Raw genomic sequence first — 23,661 nt, forward strand, 5'->3', positions numbered from 1 at the left:
TAGAAAAAAAAAACCACCGAGTGTTTTTTTCTCCTTAGGGTTTTTATAATTATACTACCTGGTTATTCTTCAGTCCGCTTATAAATGCCCCAGCTTCCCAGTCTCTGGCTGAGACAATTCTAGGAAATCATCTTCCACTTCTCAAACAGGGTTACACCCAGCTGCCTACATGGTTACTCTTCTCATTAACACCTCCTTTATTAGCTTTTTTCACTTCTTGGTCTCACTTCCTCAGTGACATTTACTGGTTGCCACTAAAGAGGCTGACCAAGCCAGTTTCAGAAACTTCAGTCTCTCTCTCTCTCCTTCTCCCTTTTACTTTATCTACCTTTCTCTGTCTTTCTCTCCCCACTTCTTATTCTCTGTACCACTGTTTACTTATCCATCTGTAAAAATGTCTTTTTTCTTGGTAATTAATAAGAAGTCTATGGAGTTACAGTTTAAAACTGTAAATGTGCCTTTGTCTGATAATTTCTCTCCAGTAACTTTGGCATCCGTTCATGAAACTGATTTAGATCAGTTGCTACTGTGAGAGTTACAAATCATTTTTTACATTTATTAGTTGATCTTCTTAAAGAGATAAGAGCTTTTGCTTCCTCTCCTTTTATTTTAATTTTGTATTGGTATAGATTCATGGAATTTAAAAACAAAATTTAATGTGTTATAATGCATTCTTTTCATTATTTACTTTATTGTCAAATTGTCCCACTGATTTCTATTTTCTTTTGACATGTCCCCATTCGTTTTTGAAAATTTCCTTAGTTTTAGAAGTCCAGGATTCTTACAGTAGAGAAGAGTGTTTAAAACGTGATGGAGGCACAAAATGGACTCCACGGGCACCAAATAGCTACCTGGTAGCTATTGTTTTTGTGTCCTTATAGTGGCCATAACTAAGAGATAGATTTCTTCTTTTATATCATGTACTAGAAATATTTCCTTATTTAGGATCATGATCTTAGTATAGATTCCCAGAATTTGAGTGGCTGGTTGAAATAACACAAACATTAAAAATTTATGTATTTTTAAATGGAAGGATAATTGCTTTATAGAATTTTGTTGGCTTCTGTCAAACATCAACATGAAAAAGACAAACATCTTTAAGGCTATTAATTCTTATAATAAACTTGTTTATTAATTCTTATAATAAACTTGTTCAGAAACTTTTATTTTGTGGGTACTTGCTTTGCTATATGTTTACCAGAATAACATCTTATTTTTCCCCTAATTTTATCAAGTATATAAAATTATTTATTGTAAATTCAACTCCTTTTGATTACCAGAGAAATTTAGCATCTTTTTAGTTATGCTTCCTCTTTGGTGAATTATTTATTCTTGTCCTTTCTCTTTTAGCATGTGCAATAGTTTAAGATTTTTTTTTTTTTTTTTTGGTTGTCTGTTTGACTAGGTATTGTGCATACTTAACCTGTGGACTTCTTTTTCTAACTCAATAGATTTTTCCAGTAAAACACTGAGAGAATTTTTTTTCCTGGTTAATAATTAGCAAAAAATTCTGCAGAGTGATCAAATAAAAATCAAATATGAGGTATATGAGAAATAGGTTAAGCAAGTTACTTTTTTACTAATAGTGTCAAAGAATAATATAAAAACTTGATTTTCCTCATTCATGTTACTTTTCTTTTGTGAATGTGATTTCTTAAAAAATGAAACAGTTAAAACTTACAGGTTTTGTTATTTTCTTTTTCTTTTTGACTGAATCCCTAACCTTGCCCACACAGCCTCAAGATGTAGGTAAGAAATTTCCTTGTCTATCCCCTAAGGGACTAAGTTGGGTTAATTTCTAATTTTTAACTTTGGTTTCTTTCAGTTTAAATTTTCACTTGCTTTTTTCCTCCCTCTCCCTAGTTTACATATACTGATCAGATACCCTGATCTAACCTTTCCAGATATTGTATTTTGGATCATATTACCCTATCTACTGACAGAGACAATTATCATACCCAGCAATCGGTCACCAGCATAACGGTAATATAAGAAGTGTTGCTGGGAGATACAATTTGGATTTGAAAATATTAATGTTTCTTGCAAATATGTGTAGTGTATGGAAACAGTGGAACATTAGACATGAGTTGAGATTTTACTGGAACTTTGGTCATTTGTTGTATTTCCTAATTATGTGGTAAACACCTTAAGAGTATGCAGACCCTGCTTCTTCCAACTGTACACACTTGGCAAATTTTTAAATCCCTGCAAGCCTGTATGTTTCCTCGAGCCTAGCTGAAGCAGCGTCAGCCTGGAGGAAAGTATGACTTTTATATTTCTTCTACTCAAAGAGGGAACATTTTGAACTTCATCTGTTTGGAGGTGTTTTTTGGTAATCCCTCTGGCCTGAAAGGACCATCTTTTTGCAGTTCACCAAGGTGCTATAAGTGTTACCATGCCCTGAAGTTGTGGATGATGTCTTAATTTGGTACCCCCTACAGTGCCTACGGGGGCTTCCCTTGGAGCTCAGTTGGTAAAGAATCTGCCTGCAATGCAGGAGACCTGGGTTCGATTCCTGGGTAGGGAAGATCCCCTGGAGAAGGAAATGGCAATCCCCTCCAGTATTCTTGCCTGGAGAATCCCCATGGACAGAGGAGCCTGACAGGTTACAGTTCTTGGTGTCACAAGAGTTGGACACGACTTAGCAACTAAACCACCACCACCACAACAGTGCCTGCTAGTGAGCCCAGTCATAGGGCTTAAGAAGGATAGTCATTTTTGAGTTTTCCTTCTCCTTTGCCCCTTGTAAAAACATGTTTTTAAAAAAGTTCTGTTGATTTTTGACTCCAATATTTTTGCATCCACATTTTCCTTTGCACTTCTGTTACTCCTACCAAAATTCACGTCCTGCTGATTTCTCAACCGGACAGTTGCAAAAGTCTCCTAATGAGCTTCTTGATTTCCCCCTCTCCATCCATTCATTCTTACGTCGATTTGACAAATAGTTCTTGTTACTTTCTATTTGTTGGGTACTGTGGGAGATCCAAGAACATCAGACATACCATTACCTGGCTGGTATTTCTTAGTTTAGAGAAATGATGATATTACTATTCTATATAAACATTTTCAGTGGCTCTTCTTGGTTTCTAGTTGAGGCCCAAACTCCTCAGCTTTATATGAAAGGCACACATAATCTGGATCCAGCTTCTTTCTATCTCTGGTTCCATTACTTTTCTTTATGATTCACTTTCTCATCAAAGTGGAAAATTAATTGATTAATTGATGTTCCCCAAACATCCCAGGATTCCTTACCTTTGTACTTTTACTCACATCACACAGAAAGATGAGCTTCCTTACTTCTCTGCTAGCTGAAACCTTGGACATTTTTTAGGCTCAACTTATATACCCTTCCTCCTATAATCCTTTCTGGTTCCTCACCCAGAGACCATAAGCATTCTTGTTATATGTTGTTGTTGCTCAGTTGTTCAGTCATGTCCAACTCTTTGTGACCCCATGGACTGCAGCAGGCAAGGCTTTCCTGTCCTTCATCACCTGCTGAAGTTTGCTCAAACTCATGTCCACTGAGTCAATGATGCCATTGAACCATCTGGTCCTCTGTCATCCCCTTCACCTCCTGCCTTCAATCTTTCCCAGAATCAGGGTCTTTTCTAATGAGTTGGCTCTTTGTATCAAGTGGCCAAAGTCTTGGAGCTTCAGCTTCAGCATCAGTCCTTCCAAAGAATATTCAGGATTGATTTCCTTTAGGATTGACTGGTTTAACCTCCTTGCAATCCAAGGGACTCACAAAAGTCTTCTTCAATACCATGGTTCAAAAGCATCAATTCTTCAATGCTCAACCTTCTTTATGGTCCAACTCTCACATTCATCCATGACTACTGGAAAACCCACAGCTTTGACTATACAGACCTTTGTCAGCAAAGTAATGTCTCTGTTTTTTAATATGCTGCCTAGTACCCACTTTACTGTAGAATATCATATGCATTCTACATTGGATTACAGTCATGTTCATGAGTCACCTGCACTATAAGAGTATTTAGGAATCCAAGGTCCAGGGGAGATGTTTCAGTTATCATTGATTGCCTTATAGTAACCAGTTCAATACTTTGATAAAGTAAAGACTCCATGAAAATAGCCTGTATGAACAAATACAAATGTATATGCTTATTGGAAAGGAACCAGTGGTGTTAGACTAGTTTATAGATCACCTAAATATCTGTGTCTGGCTAGCATCATAGTTTCGGAAAAGGTGATGGCACCCCACTCCAGTACTCTTGCCTGGAAAATCCCATGGATAGAGGAGCCTGGTAGGCTGCAGTCCATGGGGTCGCGAAGAGTTGGACACGACTGAGCGACTTCACTTTCACTTTTCACTTTCATGCATTGGAGAAAGAAATGGCAATCCACTCCAGTGTTCTTGTCTGGAGAATCCCAGGGATGGGGGAGCCTGGTGGGTTGCCATCTATGAGGTCGCACAGAGTCAGACACGACTGAAGAGACTTAGCAGCAGCAGCAGCAGCATCATAATTTACACTACCATCAGCATGCCTGGCATCTCTTGCTGGGCACAACTGTAGCATTATATCACTTAACAATGAAACTTCATACTACTTTTCTAGTTATACCTGTTATCTAGCATGGAAACGGTGCTTGTATTTGATGGTTGTGGCTGGGAAGCCATCAATAGTAAATCTAAAGTCTGGTGAGTTTGAGATTGAAAGTGTTTAAGTGTAGTTGCTCAGTCGTGTCCGACTCTTTGCGACCCCACAGACTGTAGCCTACCAGGCTTCTTTGTCTATGGGATTTTCCAGGCAATAGTACTGGAGTGGATTGCCATTTCCCTCTCCAGAGGATCTTCCCAACCCAGGGCTCGAACCTGGGTCTCCCGCATTGGAGGCAGACGCTTTACCGTCTGAGCCACCAGGGAAGTCTTGAGTTTGAGATTGTGTGTGTGTGTGTGTGTGTGAAGTTGCCCAGTCATGTCCGACTCTTTGCGACCCTGTGGACTGTAGCCTACCAAGCTTCTCCATCCATGGGATTCTCCAGGCAAGAATACTGGAGTGGGTTACCATTCATTTCCTTCTCCAGGGGATCTTCCCAACCCAGGGATCGAACCTGGGTCTCCCGCATTGGAGGCAGATGTTTAACCTCTGAGCCACCAGGGAAGCCCCAAGTTTGAGATTATTTCAAGCCAATTCAACTTAATGAATATTTTTAAGCACATAATCAACTATGATTGAGATGTAATATTTGGCTCATATGATGTCTCTTCTTCATACTAAATATGCTATTTTTTCTATATCATTGTTTATTTTATACTTTTAAAATGTGTTACATATAGTAATTTATTGGTAAAATATTAAAACACCAGGATATATAATAACTTAAGTATCTTTGCTTTCAGATGATGTCAGAATCACCCAGAATTTTATAGAGGATAACATTGGATATATGTGAGTTCCTCTAAACTTGTTTTGATGATGATGATGTTTATTAAAAGCTTATCTGACATCTTCCAGAATTATTAATGCTAATATATTAATTAAATATAGGCCATTAAAAAGTGAATACATTATTAAAGAAAAATTCAGATGAGGCAATTGAATTGTCAAGAAATTATAAAACTTAGAGACTTCACATTTTGATAATTTTCTAAGGTTAGTCAGCAAGTGGGTGTTCCTATGAGATTTTGGTTGGACATAACTGGAAATTCTGCAGGTCATCATTGTGTACTCTGTGTGGACTGTTGCAGCACCATCATTGCATTTGCTCAATATATTCAGGAGGCATCCTTTGAAGAAGTAGAAATGTTGGTAAAAACCATGGCAGAATACAGAGATGAATGCTTGGCTGACAGGACACTCCCAGAGTGTTCAAAATTAGCTGTAAGTAAATTGTTTGCATTTCTTAAACAAACAAGCTTATTTGTCAACCCTAAGAGAATTTTTGGCTTGAAAATATAGAGAGATGCTGTATGCTCTTGTTGTTACTTTGCCTGACTTCAGTATTTAGGATAAGGCACTTTCTTAGGAGAGATGCAATTCTGTGTACTGATGCACAGGAGGACTTGGCTGTGAGCTTGCAGCCCATGCCATAAGTATAGAGGCAGGGAGACTAAACCAATAGCCTGGCAAAGAGCATGGAAGTAAAGTTACTTTCTTTACCTGCCTCTCAATGTGTACTCTACTGTCACACCCCCTTTTCTTGGCATCCTCCCAATAGAGTAACCACCTGCATCTCTAGAAAGCTATTACTAAACATTACCACTAAATACTTAACCAACCCATTACACTCTGACCCTGTTACCTTGAGACAGAGAAAAAAAAAGCCACTATGTAAGGGAGATGTAGGCAGAAGAGAGATAGGAAGAGATTAAGGGGACTCAGGAGAGGATAGAGTTTCCCAAAGTGTAGGATGGTCGTCAAGGCTGTGGGTAGAGATGCTCTGCTGGTAATACTGGGAACATCCTGGAATCTCTTTCTCAAAGAGTGACACTCATGGCTCATTGTTTCCATTGTGTCATCTCAGAAGCCTGAAAAATGTTGCAATGAATAAAATGTGTCTTTTCCTTTTCTGTTGTCCAGAATGAGGTTTTACTGGAAAATATATGTGCCATGGAGGGACTGGCACAAAAGTATAACTTTTCACACTGCTGCCGTAAGGTTGACTTTGAAAGAAGACTCTGTTTCTTCCATAATAAGAAAGCTGATATAGGATTTTTGCCTCCTCTCCCTACTCTGGATCCTGAAGAGAAATGCCAGACTTACAAAAATAACAGGGAATCTTTTTTGAATAAGTAAGTTTAATTTTAGTAGAAAAATCATCTAATTGAAGAATTATTCTTAGGCTAAATTCAGTATCTATTCCAAAGGAACATAGCTGGGTGTACGGATCAATTAGTTTATTCAACATGCATTTGTGTGTCAGATTCTGTGGTCATTATTGAGAAGATGGACAAGATATGAAATCTGCTTTCAAGATCCTTTCAATAATGATGTGTGTTTTCTAATGGGATAAGCCCCAGAACCCAAGTGTGTGCATGGTACGAAAGCAGTACTGGAGGAAATAAAAGGTCTTTCAAAAGGGAAGGTGCAGCTTTTACCAAACATAAATATTAAGTCAATGGATGTTTAGCAGTGCAATAGTTGCAGAAGCAGAGACTTTTTCTGGAAAGCTTAAATCACAAAGTTTTCTTTTTACATTAAGTGATTATGATCTCTGAATCTCAGATGGAGTCTGTATAGGTAGCTGTTCTTTGAGCATGACAAGGAGAGCTGTGGACCATCTGGGGTCATGGGGAAGAAAAGAGAATAGCCAGGGCCTTGCATTCATGATTAGAACTGCAATCGTCATTCTTATTTGGGAGTTGGCAACTTCGGTGGTATGACACTTTTGGAGACTCAGTAATGTTGCCTTCCTTTGAAGTGAAGTGAAGTGAAGTGAAGCCGCTCAGTTGTGTTCGACTCTTTGCGACCCCATGGACTGTAGCCTACCAGGCTCCTCTGTCCATGGGATTTTCCAGGCAATAGTCCTGGAGTGGATTGCCATTTCCTTCTCCAGGGGATCTTCCTGACCCAGGGATCAAACCCGGGTCTCCCGCATTGTAGACAGACGCTTTACTGTCTGAGCCACCAGGGAAGTCCTTCAGTAATGGGAAATCATCCTTCTTCCTTTCACCTTTACTTTCGCAACTTGATATCTTCTCTTTCCCTTCCCTTGTCTATCATTCCTTCACTTCTTTCCTGTTCCCCACCCCCCTTCCTTCCTTTTGAAGTTATGTTTATGAAGTTTCCAGAAGGAACCCCTTCGTTTTTGCTCCTACACTTCTAACTGTTGCTGCTCGTTTTGAGGAGATGACTAAAACATGCTGTGAGGAACAAGAAAAAGCTAACTGCTTTCGAACAAAGGTGGGCGTTCCATTTATTCCATTTACTACTATACATATTCATTCCATTTAACAAAGCTAGGTATTACGCTTATTAAAAGGACAGGGAGTCACCCAAAACTGTAGATCTTTACTTAAAATTAAATTATAGCAAAAGGGCTTTTTACCACATATTAGCAGTTCTCTCGTCACTTTCACTGTTTTTTCAACCCATTCACCACCTGCTAACTGATCTAAATTTCTTATTACTTGAGACCTTTGAAAAATTGCCCATTTCTAGAGTCTCTCTGGTTTTGTCTTCCTTGCAAATTGGAAGGAAACACTAGTGAGTAACTAACGAGGGTAAAAATTGCATTTTATCTTCTATCTTGGACAAGTCCTAAACCATATAGGTGAATCATCCTGGTAGAGAGGGACAAGCTTACTGCACACGGCACTTCCCAGCACGTGTAACTTAGTCATCAGGAAGACTGGCTCTGCATTTATAATGTGCCACGCATTTATATTTGTTTTGATATACACATTTCCTGAGATAAAAAGCCCCATAGGTTTTCTATTTCTGAGGAAACATTGGGATTGTTTGGTTGACATGTGGTTAGGAAATAAGAGAATAGTGGGATTTTTCCACTTACTTCAACAGAATTTTCTCTTTATCCCTCAGGCAGAATCTTTCATATACTATTTAAAAGCATTGTCTTCTTATCAAAAAAATGTTTGTGGGGCACTTATGAAATTTGGACCACAAATCTTACAATATATGTGAGTTTTATAATCTATCTTTTGTTTCTATTTGTATTTTTTTGTTTGTGTTCCATTTTTGTTAAATTATTGATGACTTTTTATTTATTCTCTTCTTAGACCCTCAGGGGTTTTGAGGTGGGGGTTAATCTGCTTGGATTACTCAGAACCAGGACATTAGATAAGGATGAGAGAAGCCCTGAAAGGTGGGGAGACCCCAGTGAGAAAGAAGGCTACTTCTGAGTTAGTTTTTGGTTAGTTGGGAATCTGAATGGGTCTGGGAGCTCCCAATCAGAGTTTTAAAACCTCTAAGTACTTTAAACATGACTTGTCTACCCATCTTTGACTTTAATAACTAGGAAACTATCTTCTAGGGATACAGTTTATTTCACATCTTACCTAGCCAAAGAGCAATGGTACTAGTGCAATGTTTTGTGAGAAATTCTGAGATTTCAAATAGATCAGTTAAAAGGGGTGCTGTGATGAATTATCTATGCCTGCCATGGACTCACAAGAAGAAATGGTGGTCCTTACAAAATGTGTTTTGCTATAACAATTGTGGAAGAGGGCATATCTTTCAGACCTTTTTCTCCCCCTAGTCCTAGAACTAAAACTCAAAATATCAACCTAGGATTTTCAAATGATCATGTGGGCCAAGTAATGTATAAACAGTTATTTGGAAAAGCCATTGGTGAAAAAACAAGGATACCAATGCTTACTGCAGCTACTTATACTGTATTAGCAAAGAACTTCCTTTTATCTATTTGCTGTTCAAGTTGTTTTAGTGGTTTATCAATTCTGTTTCCAGAAACATTGCTATACTCAGTCAAAAATTCCCCAAGATTGGATTTAAGCAACTTACCTCCCTTCTAGAAGATGTTTCTTCCAAATATGATGGATGCTGTGAAGGGGATGTTGTGCAGTGCATTCGCGGCAGGGTAAATATTCTATAAAACCAAGCAAAAATAGTGATTTCAGGGTGGCTATTTTTAATTCTGAAGTTGCCTTAATGTGTGTCTACTCACTACAATAAAATCATAATGTTAATAGATTGGGAATAACAGATAGTACTACTATATATACAACAGATAAACAACGAGGACCTCCTGTTTGGTACAGGGGGCTACATTTAATATCTTGTAATAGCTTCTAATGGAAATGGAAAAGAATCTGAAAAAATAATACGTGGTCTCTTACATATATGTTCAGTTTTATATATATATATATATATATATATATATATATATGACTGAAACTAACACACATTGTAAAACACTTATGCTTCAATAAAAATTATTTGTTAAATAATAATATGAACCAAATAAAATAAAAAATAAAGTATTAACAAATGAGACCAAATAAAGCATTGGAGTTTTTAATGGATGAGATTGCTTTTAGATTACTTAGTTGATTCTATTTTATGTGACTAAATGCACAAGACATAATCCCCAGGAATTTAGAATTTGTGAACATTCATTCAGCCGGACTAAAGTTTTCTTTAATATTGCAAATACTCTTTTAGAGATATTAGAAATTAACAGTAAAGCTCAGAAAACAACTGGTGATCTTTATGTTTTTAAGAGTTGCTTTCTCTGAGTTTCTTCAGGATACTTAGGAATGATCTTTTCAAATAAGTGAATATGTTCATTTAAAATAACTCTTATTGTAGTCTTTAAAGTGATTCTCTAAGGACATATACTGATAAATATAATAGTGACCTAGTTGAAGTTGTTCATGCATATGAAGGTAACATAATTTCATTAAAAATAATCCTGATTTCTTAGTTGAAATCAGGTTTTTTTAGTGATTTTTTAAACTAGTCTTACTGTTTTAAATTCAAAACAAAATATCATGCTCATCAGATAACTTGAATTTTGGAGTATGAAGATATATACATTTTATTTCAAGAAATGGACAATAGATGTCCCCAAGAATTATTTTGTCCTTAAATTTACTGCAATGAAAAGCAGTCTCACTCACTGTTTATTTGTGTATTATTTGGTCACTTATAGAGATGTTGGTTTTATAATATTGAATACAATGTACTAAATTAGGATATAATTGAAGAGTTTTCTGTGAAGTTTGGAGCTGAGACTAAGGGATCATATTATATTTTTAATATCCTTTTTTGATGGCTTTATGTAGAAATAAGAGCAATTGAATAGTATACTTCATTCAAAACAGAAATGAAATTTCAGACAATAAGTGATGTGTTGCCCCGAATAATGATGGCCTTAGGTGAGATGTATATTTGTCTGTAAAGATGGACTCCTTGGTTCTATGTGGTTTGCTGGAAACATGGTACAAACTTCCATTCCATTTCTCATCTCAACCTAGAGCTCCATCTCATTCCTCACCTTCAGTATTCCCCAGAATAAGATTCTATGTAGGGGAACAGCTTGAGCAAAGTCAGGGTGTCTGGAATAGCCCAGTGTTTTGAAGAAACTCATTGTAGTTCACGTGGAGCTGGAACAGAGAGCAGGAGAAATGTGCAGACTCATTCTGCAGAGTCTGGAGGAAGAAGCAGGGGTTAGACCACCTTTAAGAAAATTCCAGCTAATATGTAATAAATGTATGAGTCTATTTTTCATAATTATATCATCTAAAATCCTAAGAAATCAAGCTTGCATTAAAATGAAAGGGCACTGTATTAAATCAGTGCAAAATTTAATTAGCTATCAAATTAGCTGATGAAACAATTCTAGATGTTATAGCTATGGTTGGTTCTGCATTCCATTTATGAAGAAGAATCTAGCCCTGAAGAACTTATGAAAATAAAGTCATTTCTCATTCTTATTTGATACAGAGCAAGGTTATGAGCCATATTTGTTCAAAACAAGATTCCATCTCCAGCAAAATCAAAGACTGCTGTGAAAAGAATATACCAGAGCGTGGAGAGTGTATCATTTACTCCAATAAAGATGACAGACCAAACGACTTATCTTTAAGAGAAGCAAAATTTATTGAAAGTGACAATGTGTGTGAGAAACGAGATGCTGACCAAGCGAACTTCATGGCTGAGTAACATACCTCTATATTGACATTTCTAAGGCAAACAGAAACTTATGACTTGATCTATTTTGGTTAACTTGGGTGGAAGATATAGGAACCATTTAAATCATTGGGTATACCACATAATTTTTAAAATCATGATTTTAGATTGTAATCTTTTTACATTATTTTAGAAATTGCAACTGTGCTATGACAGTGATGGCTAACATTTATTGAGTACTTGATATGTGCCAGACAGTGGGCTAAGTACAGATTATCTATTTTAATTTTCACAGCAGTCCTGTAAAATAAGCATGATTTCTCCCAATTTTCAGAAGTTAAGGAAAGTTTCAGGGAAGTTACATAATTTGTTTAAGGTTCACAGTTAAAATATGGCAGACTAGATATGATCCAAGAGGTCTGACCTAAGAATTTGCAGGCTTATCTGCCATGCTCTCCCCTGCCTTCTCCCCCAACTGCCACCACTGTTTAGCTGACTTGGAAGCAAAAGGACTAGATTTGAATCCTGGTAGAATCATCGGGACACGTTAACTTGTCTATATTTTAGGAATTGTATATAAAATTCATATGAGAATATTTAGTCATTCAAAGTTTGTCAGTAATAACTCTGGGTTGACCAAAAAGTTCGTTCGGATTTTTTTCTTGTAAGATGTTATGGAATATCTCAGATGAACTTTTTGGCCAACTCAGTATAATCCAGGGGCTTTACCAAGTTAGACAGGGGTTTTGCCTCCAATAAGCTTTCATCAATAGAAGTGTGATGTGGAAAGACAGCCTCATAAATATATGAGTGCAAGAAACACTCTTTGATTTCTGAAAGCACTAGGGCACAGGCAATAAGAGGATAGAAGAGGAAGTGCTTGGGAACTCTGAAAGTCTTGACGGGGAGGAGGTACTTGAAGAAATGCTGGTAGTCTAGATAGAAGGGGTAGAACACTGATAGGGGTGTGAGACTGCATGGTGTGTATGTGGTTGTGCTAGGGTTTCTGCAGTGAGAGAAGAGGGTAGGCAGAGGCACATGGGGTCAGATCATCCCGATATGCTAAGTAACAAGATGCCACCGAAGGGTTTTCATTGAAGAATAAGGAAGGACAAAATCACTTTTGTCTTTTAGAAACTTCATCTGGAATGAATCCCAGTTTGGGGCTTAGGTGGTTGGTAAGTAGTTTTCAGACTCAATGAGACGGGAAGTATGGGGGAAGGTTTGTGGGAAAGAGAAACTATTTGTATTTGACCACATTGATTTCCCAGGTGGCGCTAGTGGTAAAGAACTTGCCTGCCAGTGCAGGAGGCATAAGAGATGAGGGTTCGATCCCTGGATTGGGTAGATCCCCTGGAGGAGGGCATGGCAACCCACTCCAGTATTCTTGCTTGGAGGATCCCATGGACAGAGGAGGCTGGTGGTCTACAGTCCATTGGGTTGCAAAGAATTGAACATGACTGAAGCAACTTAGCCCACATGCATTGACTTTGAGGTGCCTGTGAGATAATGCAGTGGAAATATCATAAGAGCATTTTATGTATGAACCTGGAATTCTGGAAGGATGTCTGGATTGAAGATAAAGGTTATTGAATACTTCACCAAATTTTCAGTGCTTCGCATCTGTTAATCAATTTAATTTTCAAAACAAACTTCTGTGGTTAGAATACTTTCCTCAATCATCATTTTGCAGGCAAGGAAACTGAAGCACAGAGGTTAAGTAACTTGCTCCAAAGTCACACAACTAATATCTGGTAAAGCAAGGGTTCAAATGCAACCAGTGTGGCTCCAGATTCCTGTTCTTATAACCACTGAGCTCTATTGTTTCTCATGAATCATGGATGTTCAGTCAAATTAAACTAAATCACTGATGCAGTGCATTTCACTTGTACCTGACATAGGCTTGCTAAATGGAAGCAGTTTTCATCCTTATCCTCATTTCTCATCATCTCCATCATCATCACCATGACAACTAAGATCGGGTGGGAAGCATGGGGAGAAATGAGGGCAGCGATGAACATGCTGAACCAGAAACAGTTTACGGTGCATTTTTTCTGGATGCCAGTATTTGATGCAAGACCTCAGTGGATCTGCCGCGCTAGGGGTTTTCTTCCAAGGGTTTTTGTTCACAATATTTTGGTGGTGAGATTTTAGGTGCAATTTTATTTCTGAGGAAAAGTTCATGGCTTTTATGAAATATTAAGGGGAGCCCTTGATTCTCTGAAGTTAAACACCACTGCTTTAGAATATGAGACTATATCTTACAACTGGGACTGAGAAGGTAAATGGAGAAGAGGAGAGATGTCAGAAAAGCCAAGATTAATCAAGAGAAAAAGGCCACAAGAGAAAAAGAGATGACAAAAGTCCCTTGAAAAACTTTTGTGACATATGATTCTCACAAAACATAGATCATTTTTACTTAATTCGAAAGAATAAAGATGATATTTCTGTGAAGAAAACTGTAAATAGCACAGGGTAGTTAAAGAAAACAGCTCTCTTGAGAAAAGAGTTGGCTTGGTTTAAAAAGAATGAGGTAGGTGTCCTCTGGGACCTAGGTTCAAATTTTACAAAGTGAAAGTGTTAGTTGTTCAGTCGTGTCTGGCTCTTCCTGACCTATGGACTGTAGCCTGACAGGCTTCTCTGTCCAAGGCTCCAGGCAAGAATACTGGAGTGGGTAGCCATTCCCTTCTCCAGGGGAATCTTCCTGACCCAGGGATCGAACCCAGGTCTACCTGCATTGCAGGCGGACTCTACTGTCTGAGCCACCAGGGAAGCCAAGAGCCAAGTGCTTTACTGGGCTGAGACAGTTTCCTCAGCTGAGAAATACTACTTATCTTGAGGGCTAAGTGAAGTTAAATGAGACAGTGTTTTATAAAGGCTAAGAAGCCAATCTTTGTCTCCTATGCCCAAAGCTTGAACCAATGCCTCGCACCTACTAAGGGCTTAATAAGTGTTAGCCTCTTCCTTTCCCTTTCCCACTTTGTCCTCTAATCACACCCACCTGTACCCTTATAACACCTCACTGAGGCCATGGAAATGACTGCCAATGATTTGGACCTGCAGGGGTGATTACTCCCATAACTGACAAGTGACAGGATGAAGTAATGGGCAAAGTCTGCTCCACAATCTCTCCCCAGGTGCATCAGGAGTGAGGAGAAGCCATATTCCCCAAATCTCAAGATGGAGGTCGAATGCAGTTTCCAACAGAATTATATTTGATATGTATTTCCTAAAGTATTGGTAGCATGATCTACTATTTCTGATGCTTTATGGATAACATTATTTTAACAATGAATGATAAACACCTCTAACCATTCTATCCCTCCAAGTAAAAGACATTGCTATTTTAAAACATAATATGGAAGAAAATCTTTGTAACATGGTCTCTTTTGTCAAAATGTCCTCTTAAGCCACTCCTTCGCCAGAGAAAGATGAAACAGGATTTGAAGGCAGACTCAGTAATAAAAGGTCTCCCCAGAGTAAAAGATAGCAGGATTTGGTGTTTTGCTCTTTCTTGAAGTTCTAATGTACAAAATATTTTACACATCACAGGTTTCTTTATGAGTACTCAAGGAGACATCCAGAACTGTCCACACCAGAGCTGTTAAGAATTGCTAAAGTGTATGAGGATCTCCTTAAAGAGTGTTGTAACATGGAAAACCCTCCTGAGTGTTACCGTCGTGCGGTAGGTTCCATCCTAGTAGGCTCAGAGAATTAAACAAACAAAACAGCAAACACTTAAAAACTATCAAATTTTATTATGGTTCAGAGGGTAGAAAATATAATTGACCAATCTGAGTCTATCTAAAATTCAGTGTAAACTGATCACCGCAAAGACCAACATCATCTCTTTGGGTTACACATAATGTTTAGAACTATGAATCCTGTGTGTTGAGGTTGAGGTAAAAAACTTTTCTGATTAAATATTTATTTTTTTATTTATGTGCTCTTGTGTTTTCTTGAGCCATCTTGGATTTTTTATGATCATAAAAATAATAAATGATTATTAAAGGTGATTAAGAAATTACTAAAAGTTATAAAGGAAAAAGTAAAAACTTTCTGATTCTGTCCTCAATAAATACCTTTAATTAACATTTTTTTATTTTTTCTATGCATATACGAATCTATTTATACATATGTTTAAAAATAAGATTGGGATAATATTTTCTGAAGAAATTTTTGAATTTGTTTTTATTTATTGTAATAAAAAACATTTTACATTATTAAACAGACTTCAAAAATTTTCGCTTTATTTTACATGATGGTATTCCATCGTAATAATATATCTAAATGCTCTCCTACTATATCTTTGACATTTTGGACACTTATTTAGCTTTTTAAAAATTTTATAAGTGACCCTAAGTATCTCATTTCATTCATCTCTATTAATAGTTATGACTATTTTCTTAAGATAGATTATCAGAAGGAAAATCACTACATCAAAATATATAGACTTTAAAATAAAAAAATAATTGATACAAATGACTAAATTGCTACCTAGAAAGTTATTATCAGCATATAGTCCAATATAGTGTTGAAAATCTTCATTTCGTCCCCACCTTCACCAACACTGCACATGAAATTAACTTTGCTAAATAGTGACTGTGTTTTAAGAATTTAGTTGACTTTTGTAACTTTTTACTTTATATTGGAATATAGTTAATTAAAAATGTGATAGTTTCAGGTGCATAGCATAGTGATCCAATTAAACATTTAAGAATATATTTTATAATGGAGCTAAGAATGCTCAAACTACCGCATAATTGCACTCATCTCACATGCTAGTAAAGTAATGCTCAAAATTCTCCAAGCTGGGCTTCAGCAATACGTGAACCATGAACTTCCTGATGTTCAAGCTGGCTTTAGAAAAGGCAGAGGAACCAGAGATCAAATTGCCAACATCCACTGGATCATGGAAAAAGCAAGAGAGTTCCAGAAAAACATCTATTTCTGCTTTATTGACTATGCCAAAGCCTTTGACTGTGTGGATCACAATAAACTGTGGAAAATTCTGAAAGAGATGGGAATACCAGACCACCTAACCTGCCTTCTGAGAAATCTGTATGCAGGCCAGGAAGCAACAGTTAGAACTGGACATGGAACAACAGACTGGTTCCAAATAGGAAAAGCAGTATGTCAGGGCTGTATATTGTCACCCTGCTTATTTAACTTCTATGCAGAGTACATCATGAGAAACGCTGGACTGGAAGAAACACAAGCTGGAATCAAGCTTGCCAGGAGAAATATCAATAACCTCAGATATGCAGATGACACCACCCTTATGGCAGAAAGTGAAGAAGAACTAAAAAGCCTCTTGGTGAAAGTGAAAGAGGAGAGTGAAAAAATTGGCTTAAAGCTCAACATTCAGAAAATGAAGATAATGAATGGCATCCGGTCCCATCACTTCATGGGAAATAGATGGGGAAACAGTGGAAACAGTGTCAGACTTTATTTTCTGTGGCTCCAAAATCACTGCAGATGGTGACTGCAGCCATGAAATTAAAAGATGCTTACTCCTTGGAAGAAAAGTTATGACCAACCTAGATAGCATATTCAAAACAGAGACATTACTTTGCTGACTAAGGTCCATCTAGTCAAGGCTATATTTTTTCCTGTGGTCATGTATAAATGTGAGAGTTGGACTGTGAAGAAGGCTGAGCACTGAAGAATTGATACTTTAGAACTGTGGTGTTGGAGAAGACTCTTCAGAGTCCCTTGGACTGCAAGGAGATCCAACCAGTCCATTCTGAAGGAGATCAACCCTGGGATTTCTTTGGAAGGAATGATACTAAAGCTGAAACTCCAGTACTTTGGCCACCTCTTGCAAAGAGTTGACTCATTGGAAAAGACTTTGATGCTGGGAGGGATTGGGGGCAGGAGAAGAAGGGGACGACCGAGGATGAGATGGCTGGATGGCATCACTGACTCAATGGCTGTGAGTCTGAGTGAACTTTGGGAGTTGGTGATGGACAGGGAGGCCTGGCATGCTGCGACTCATGGGATCGCAAAGAGTCGGACGCAACTGAGCGACTGAACTGAACTGAAGATTTTCCTATATGATTTTAGCTACTGTATTTATAATTTCCTGTGAACAGTTTGTTCACATCTTTTACTGATTTTCTTGTTGAAATTAGTGTGTTTTTAATATCAGTTCATATGCATATTTGTGTATTACAGAGATTAATTATTTGACATTTTTGATTTGCTTCTCATTCAATTGATATGTGTTGCTTTGCTTTGCTTAAAAAATTAACCCCACTTGCCAAAAATGCCAGTTTATACTCATTCAAAATTGAGCAAGAAGTAAGAAGACTTGGGTTTCGTCCAGCTTTGCCAGTGTCCCTAACGAGGAGGTCTGTTGCTGATCCTTAAATGGAGCATAGTGAGATCCAACCAGTCCATTCTGAAGGAGATCAACCCTGAGATTTCTTTGGAAGGAATGATGCTAAAGCTGAAACTCCAGTACTTTGGCCACCTCATGCGAAAAGTTGACTCATTGGAAAAGACTTTGATGCTGGGAGGGATTGAGGGCAGGAGAAGAAGGGGACGACAGAGGATGAGATGGCTGGATGGCATCACTGACTCAATGGACGCAAGTCTGAGTGAACTTCGGGAGTTGGTGATGGACAGGGAGGCCTGGCGTGCTGTGATTCATGGGGTCACAAAGAGTCGGACACGACTGAGCCACTGAACTGAACTGAACTGAAGTGCTAGAAAATTCTTTTTATTATATGAAGATACAATTCATCCTTCAGCATCCATCCACTGGTGTGTAGTTTTCTCCCCGGTGGCCACTTAGTTGGTGTCCAACTTTATGTTATGTGAGAGTTTGTCAAGTATTTGAAGATAATTATTGGAGGTTTAAAATTCTAATTCTAAATGATCAAAAAGATGGTATAAAAAAGATATATGCGATTGAAAGTGTTCTGTAGCAACACTTGCCTATTGGGTAATCCTAGGCAAGTCACTTGACTTCACAGGACCAGATGACTTCTCTGGCCACTTTAAAGGGAAAATCTATATGATCATTGTCAGCATCAGATTTGAATTCCACTTCGTAGACTTAAAGCTCTATAAAATATACAAGGTAACGATGATGAAAATTTAAATTTCCACATTTTGGCAAACACCATATCTATATATCTAACATAATTTAAAAGATTCAAATTCTAACATACATATACAGAAAACTACCCTCAACTTAGTGACTAATTTATGATAATGATAGTTTGAAAATACTACGTTAAGTATAAAAAAAAGAAATTAGACAAGTCAACATCAATCTTATGATTATATTTATGATTAGATAAAATTTTCAAAAGCATGATTGTTCTTATTTTCAGGAAAATAGATTCAATGAGACAACAGAGAAAAGCCTCAAGATAGTACAACGAGAATGTGAACATTTTCAGAATTTGGGGAAGGATGACTTGAAATACCAGTAAGTTGTTCAAACAAGCAGGTTAACCCTTGTGACCAGGATGAAATAAAGATGGAGACAAAGTGTCAAAAATTTAGCTCAGCCCTTTTGTGATGAATTCATAAATTCTGGTAAAGAATAATATCACAAGAGTTAAGAATTCACATCGAGCTGTCATTTTAAAACTTTATCAGAAACCAGGCTAGAAATGGAAGAAATATAGGATTTTGGACAAATTGATTACCTAATGCTTTAGTTTTTGTTTACACTTATCTTTTTTTACTCTCAACCCAGAATTGGTGGATTTTGCCCCATTTCATGCATGGGGAGCGGAATGCAGCAAACTTCAGGTTGTTATATTTTCCCAAGGAAAAGATGCTCTTCCCAAGATTTAAGCCCATTTTATGGAGTTTAAAGAAATAATTTTGGATTTGCTTAACACTTTAATATTTGTTTTTTAAGAACTTTGTGAATATTCATGAATAATATGAAGTTTTTTCTGAATTTTTAAAATTAATTACCATTCTAATGTATTGTACATGGAAACCAAACATCTTCAAAACAAAACACAGTTTAAAAAATATGTTTTCACTATTTCTAGTTGGATTGTTATCTGGGAACTCAACCCATGAAAGATCTTTGTTTCTTTCTCCCTTCATCTCAGATTATCTTTTTCCAACATGTATTTATTAAATTTTCCCTTTGAAATGTTTATTTACAATGCAAGGGATTTCAGTAGGATTTTACATACTAGCTAGCCAAGATACTTGCTGCCAAGGCGCTCCTATCATCACAGATGACACACGATGGGCAAATCTGATAGTTTCTGAATTGTCATGAAGTTAGAAGGAAGCCCATATTCAGAGATCTATAGGAGGCAGGATGCAGGAAAATGGGGGGATGAAGAGACTGATCTCTACCATTTTATGAGAGAGCTGAGGTTCACATTGCCCTTCCATTGGTTGTCCCTGGCCTTGCAGGGTTGGGATTTCAGGTGACTTATCAAGGGGAGATGAGCTTCTGCTTTTGTTCAGAACAGACATATGCTCTTTCAGCTACCTCATCAATCTCACGAAGCTAGCCCCTCAGCTCTCCACTGAAGAATTGACCTTTCTTGGCAAGGAAATGGTGATAGCTTTGACCACCTGCTGTACCCTGAGTGAAGAGTTTGCCTGTGTTGATAATTTGGTGAGCCTGGCCCGCATACCTGACTGTTCCTAAAAAGAAAAAAAAAAAAAGGATACCTGCACTCATTGATTTAAAAGTGATTGTCTGTCTTCCTCTCTCCATTATTTTTAACATTGTTAAGCAAGGAATGTCAAGTTTTATTTCTAGCTCTCTGTGTCAAAATCCTGAGGAACTAAAGAGAATGTCTTGAATAGTTGCTTGGGGGTCTCCAGATCATCTTTCTTGTTTCTTCTTCTTCTTCTTTTTTTTTTTTGACTGCACTGAGGCTTTGTTGCTGCATGTGAGCTTTCTTTACTTGCAGCAAGTGGGGGCCACTCTCCAATTGTGGTGTTTGGACTTCTTATTGTGGTGGCTTATGTTGTTGCACAGCAGGGGTTGTAAAGCATGGGCTTCAGTTGGGGTGCACGGGCTTAGCTGCCCTGCAGCATGTGGGATCTTCATTCCCGGACCAGGGATCAAACCCGTGTCCTGTGCATTGACAAGCTGACTCTTAACTACTGGACCAACACCCAAGTCCCATTTCTTCTTATTTATACTAGAAGTAATTTGTTAGAGCAAATGACTTGGAATCATAGTATTGTTTCAGGATGACAGAGAAAACTTCATAATTTTAAGCAACACTATAAATTCTCCTTGTCCCACCATGTCAGTAAGAGAATTGCTGCTTCCAGTCCAGTTTGGGTTGAGCATATCTCTTTAGGTCTGGGGTGGCCCATATGTGGGGGACATCCCAGGAGGGGACTAAATCTAAGGGTCACTGTGTCCTGGGGATGCTTTCAATTAGCTGTTTGCAGCTCTCAGCTCGAAGTCACCAATCTGTATATACATTAAGCTTAATCTACAGGAATTTAAATTACTATGGCTTGAATTTTTGTTATAATGCCATTTAGTACTTCAGCCTCTATTTTTTTTTCTTTTGTGCATAGTGGCATGTTACGATTGCAGAGGCTTTCCTAAGTTGGCAGTGATATTAGAACAAACTAACAATTCATCTACCATATTTCAAAACTCCATTGCAACTTTCATTGGTACAGGTGGATTTAGTTCTTGGAGAGTTATGTGGAATAAATGAAAATCGAAATATCAACCCTGCTGTGGACCACTGTTGTAAAACAAATTTTGCCTTCAGAAGGTCCTGCTTTGAGAGCTTGGAAGCTGATAAAACCTATGTACCTCCGTCTACCTCTCAAGGGTTATTTACCTTTCACGCAGACTTGTGTCAGGCTCATAATGAGGAACTCCAGAGGAAAAAAGACAGGTACCAACCTTCTCTTCTCTTCATTATTTTCTTCAGGCTGAAGACACATCACGTTTTAATAAGAAGGTTTATTGCAATGGATGTGTGATCTTGATGTTATAATCCTGTTCCTTCTGTCACACTGTCCAGTCTATCCAGTTATGAAACTTAGTCTTTTTCTTTGCTGGAGATTTGGGGTGTCCAGACTGTGATTTGCAAACGTGAGTGAGGGTGGCCATAAAAAGGCTCATAGGAGGTTCATAGTGAATCAGATTTTCTTGAGAGAATGTCATAGATGCTTGCTCCAATAATCTCTCTTAATGTTTGAAGATATGAGAGGCCCAAAAGGGATAGGAATTTTGCTTTTGTTTTCTCAGGCAATGCTATAAATGCCAAAGAATCAGATTTTTTTTTTTTTTTTGTGGATGTGGCAGTGTCTGTATCAAGTGAAATGGAAACAGAATTCAGTTACTGAGGAAGAGAGAATGCTTTGAAATGAATTCTCTAGAAACATCAAAAGTCACATCTTCTGCAATATTGTGCACAGCAAAGACTTACTATATGTTCCCACATTTGATACACTTTTGCCCATAATTACATAAGCCTCCAAAGAATGTTATCATGGAATCCATTCCATGTGTTTAGCAGAAAGGTTTCAGGACCTCTTTTCAAAAGTAGAATATTTTAACTTTTTACATTCACCTAAATGGAGATTTCAAAGATACGATTCTATAACAAGCCTTTTGGAGAAGAGCAGTTCCAGAAAGAAACTGTTAATTGATTCTGTTTGACATCCTCGGGTCACAGGTTTCTTGTGAACTTAGTGAAACTGAAGCCTGAACTTGAAGGGGAGGAACTGTGGTCATTGCTGGCGGATTTCACGAATGTGGTGGAGAAGTGCTGCAAAGCCCAGGAGCCTGAGGCCTGCTTCAAGGAGGAGGTATTTCCAGCTCTTTTCTCTGGAATTCAACTGATATTCCTGGTCAAACAAAGAAAATGGAACTCCCCATAGGACCCTGTTTCCTCCTTGCGATGTCTCCCTCCAAGTCCATCCATGTTGTGGCAAATGGCAAAATTTCATCCCTTTTTATGTTCTGACTCATATTCCATTGCACATGCATACCACATCTTCTTTATCCGCTCATCTGTTGATGGACATTTAAGGTTGCTTCCATATTTTGACAATTATAAATAATGCTACTATGGACATTGGTCTACATGAATTTTTTCATTAAAAATTTTATTTATTTATTTATTTGGTTGTACTGGGTCTTAGTTGTGGCATGTGGGGCCTACTTCCCTGACCAGGGATTGAATCCAGGCCCCCTGAGTTGGAAGTGCAGAATTTTAGTCACTGGGCCACCTGGGAAGTCCCTGGACTGCATGAATCTTTTCAAATTAGTGGGGAGTTTTTTTGATTTATATCTCTGGGTCATAAGACCGTTCTGTTTTTAGTGTTTGGAAACCCCTGTACACTGTTGGTGGGAATGTAATTGGTGCAGCCACTGTGGGAAAACAGTATGGAGGTTTCTCAAAAGTATTCTTGTATGTTTTTATTTCTATTTTTTCTCTCTCAGAGTCCAAAATTGGCAGCCAAAAGTCAGGCTGCTTGAAAAACATCAAGTAAAACCCACCTAAGGTAATGCCTTCTATCTCAGTCAAAGGCTAGATGTATTGGTAGCTTCTTTGGTCGTTTATGCTTTTCCCCTCTTATGCTTCACTGTTGATTTCCAGTTCATCCCCTAGGCCTTGCACTAACATTTCTGGTTTATCCCCCTGGCCTTGCACTAACAAGCCCCGTACTGGTCCTGTAATGTGTCTCTGGGTGTCAGTCACTCTTGACGGCTGGGAGGGCACTACTATGTTTGTGTTAGCATTGTCTTACTGTCCCAGCAGTTTTCTGAATATAAAGACATCCACTCTTCTGCCTTCCTGCTACTGCACTCAGATGTCTGGACCAGAAAAGAAAGGCAAAGGATCTATTAATATGAAAGTTCATAGCGGGAGGAGGGGGCTGAGATGGGCAGACAGGCCTCCGTAACTTGTTCTAAGAGCTTTACTGCAGGATTTACATAAAAGAAAAGTGATATGTTTGTAATTTTAAAAAGGTATATAAAGGATCCCTTTCCCCCTGTAGTTTCTGTAGCTCAAGTAGATATAGCAATGATGTTCAATGTCGGGAAAGAGAGACCTCAACACCGCCCCCTGCCTTCCCACCACCTAGCCAGAGGGCAGGTTTGCAT

The 23,661-nt window shown here is 38.0% G+C and overlaps 1 protein-coding gene and 1 non-coding gene across 2 annotated transcripts; one reads left to right on the plus strand and one right to left on the minus strand.

Moving 5' to 3' along the window:
- Positions 1 to 1,661: 1,661 nt before the first annotated feature.
- AFM (afamin) lies at positions 1,662 to 23,031 on the plus strand. The gene is made up of 14 exons (XM_052642255.1): positions 1,662 to 1,749; positions 5,363 to 5,411; positions 5,711 to 5,843; positions 6,543 to 6,754; positions 7,733 to 7,865; positions 8,505 to 8,602; positions 9,390 to 9,519; positions 11,388 to 11,602; positions 15,126 to 15,258; positions 18,917 to 19,014; positions 20,049 to 20,181; positions 21,216 to 21,439; positions 22,226 to 22,358; positions 22,996 to 23,031. The coding sequence occupies exons 1-14, from the start codon at positions 1,662 to 1,664 to the stop codon at positions 23,029 to 23,031; spliced, it is 1,815 nt and encodes a 604-aa protein (XP_052498215.1).
- TRNAW-CCA (transfer RNA tryptophan (anticodon CCA)) lies at positions 4,814 to 4,885 on the minus strand. Its single transcript has one exon. It is a non-coding gene; the product is annotated as a tRNA-Trp (tRNA).
- Positions 23,032 to 23,661: the final 630 nt, after the last annotated feature.

Source organism: Budorcas taxicolor, chromosome 6, assembly GCF_023091745.1.
Source record: "Budorcas taxicolor isolate Tak-1 chromosome 6, Takin1.1, whole genome shotgun sequence".
Taxonomy (NCBI): Eukaryota; Metazoa; Chordata; class Mammalia; order Artiodactyla; family Bovidae; genus Budorcas; species Budorcas taxicolor.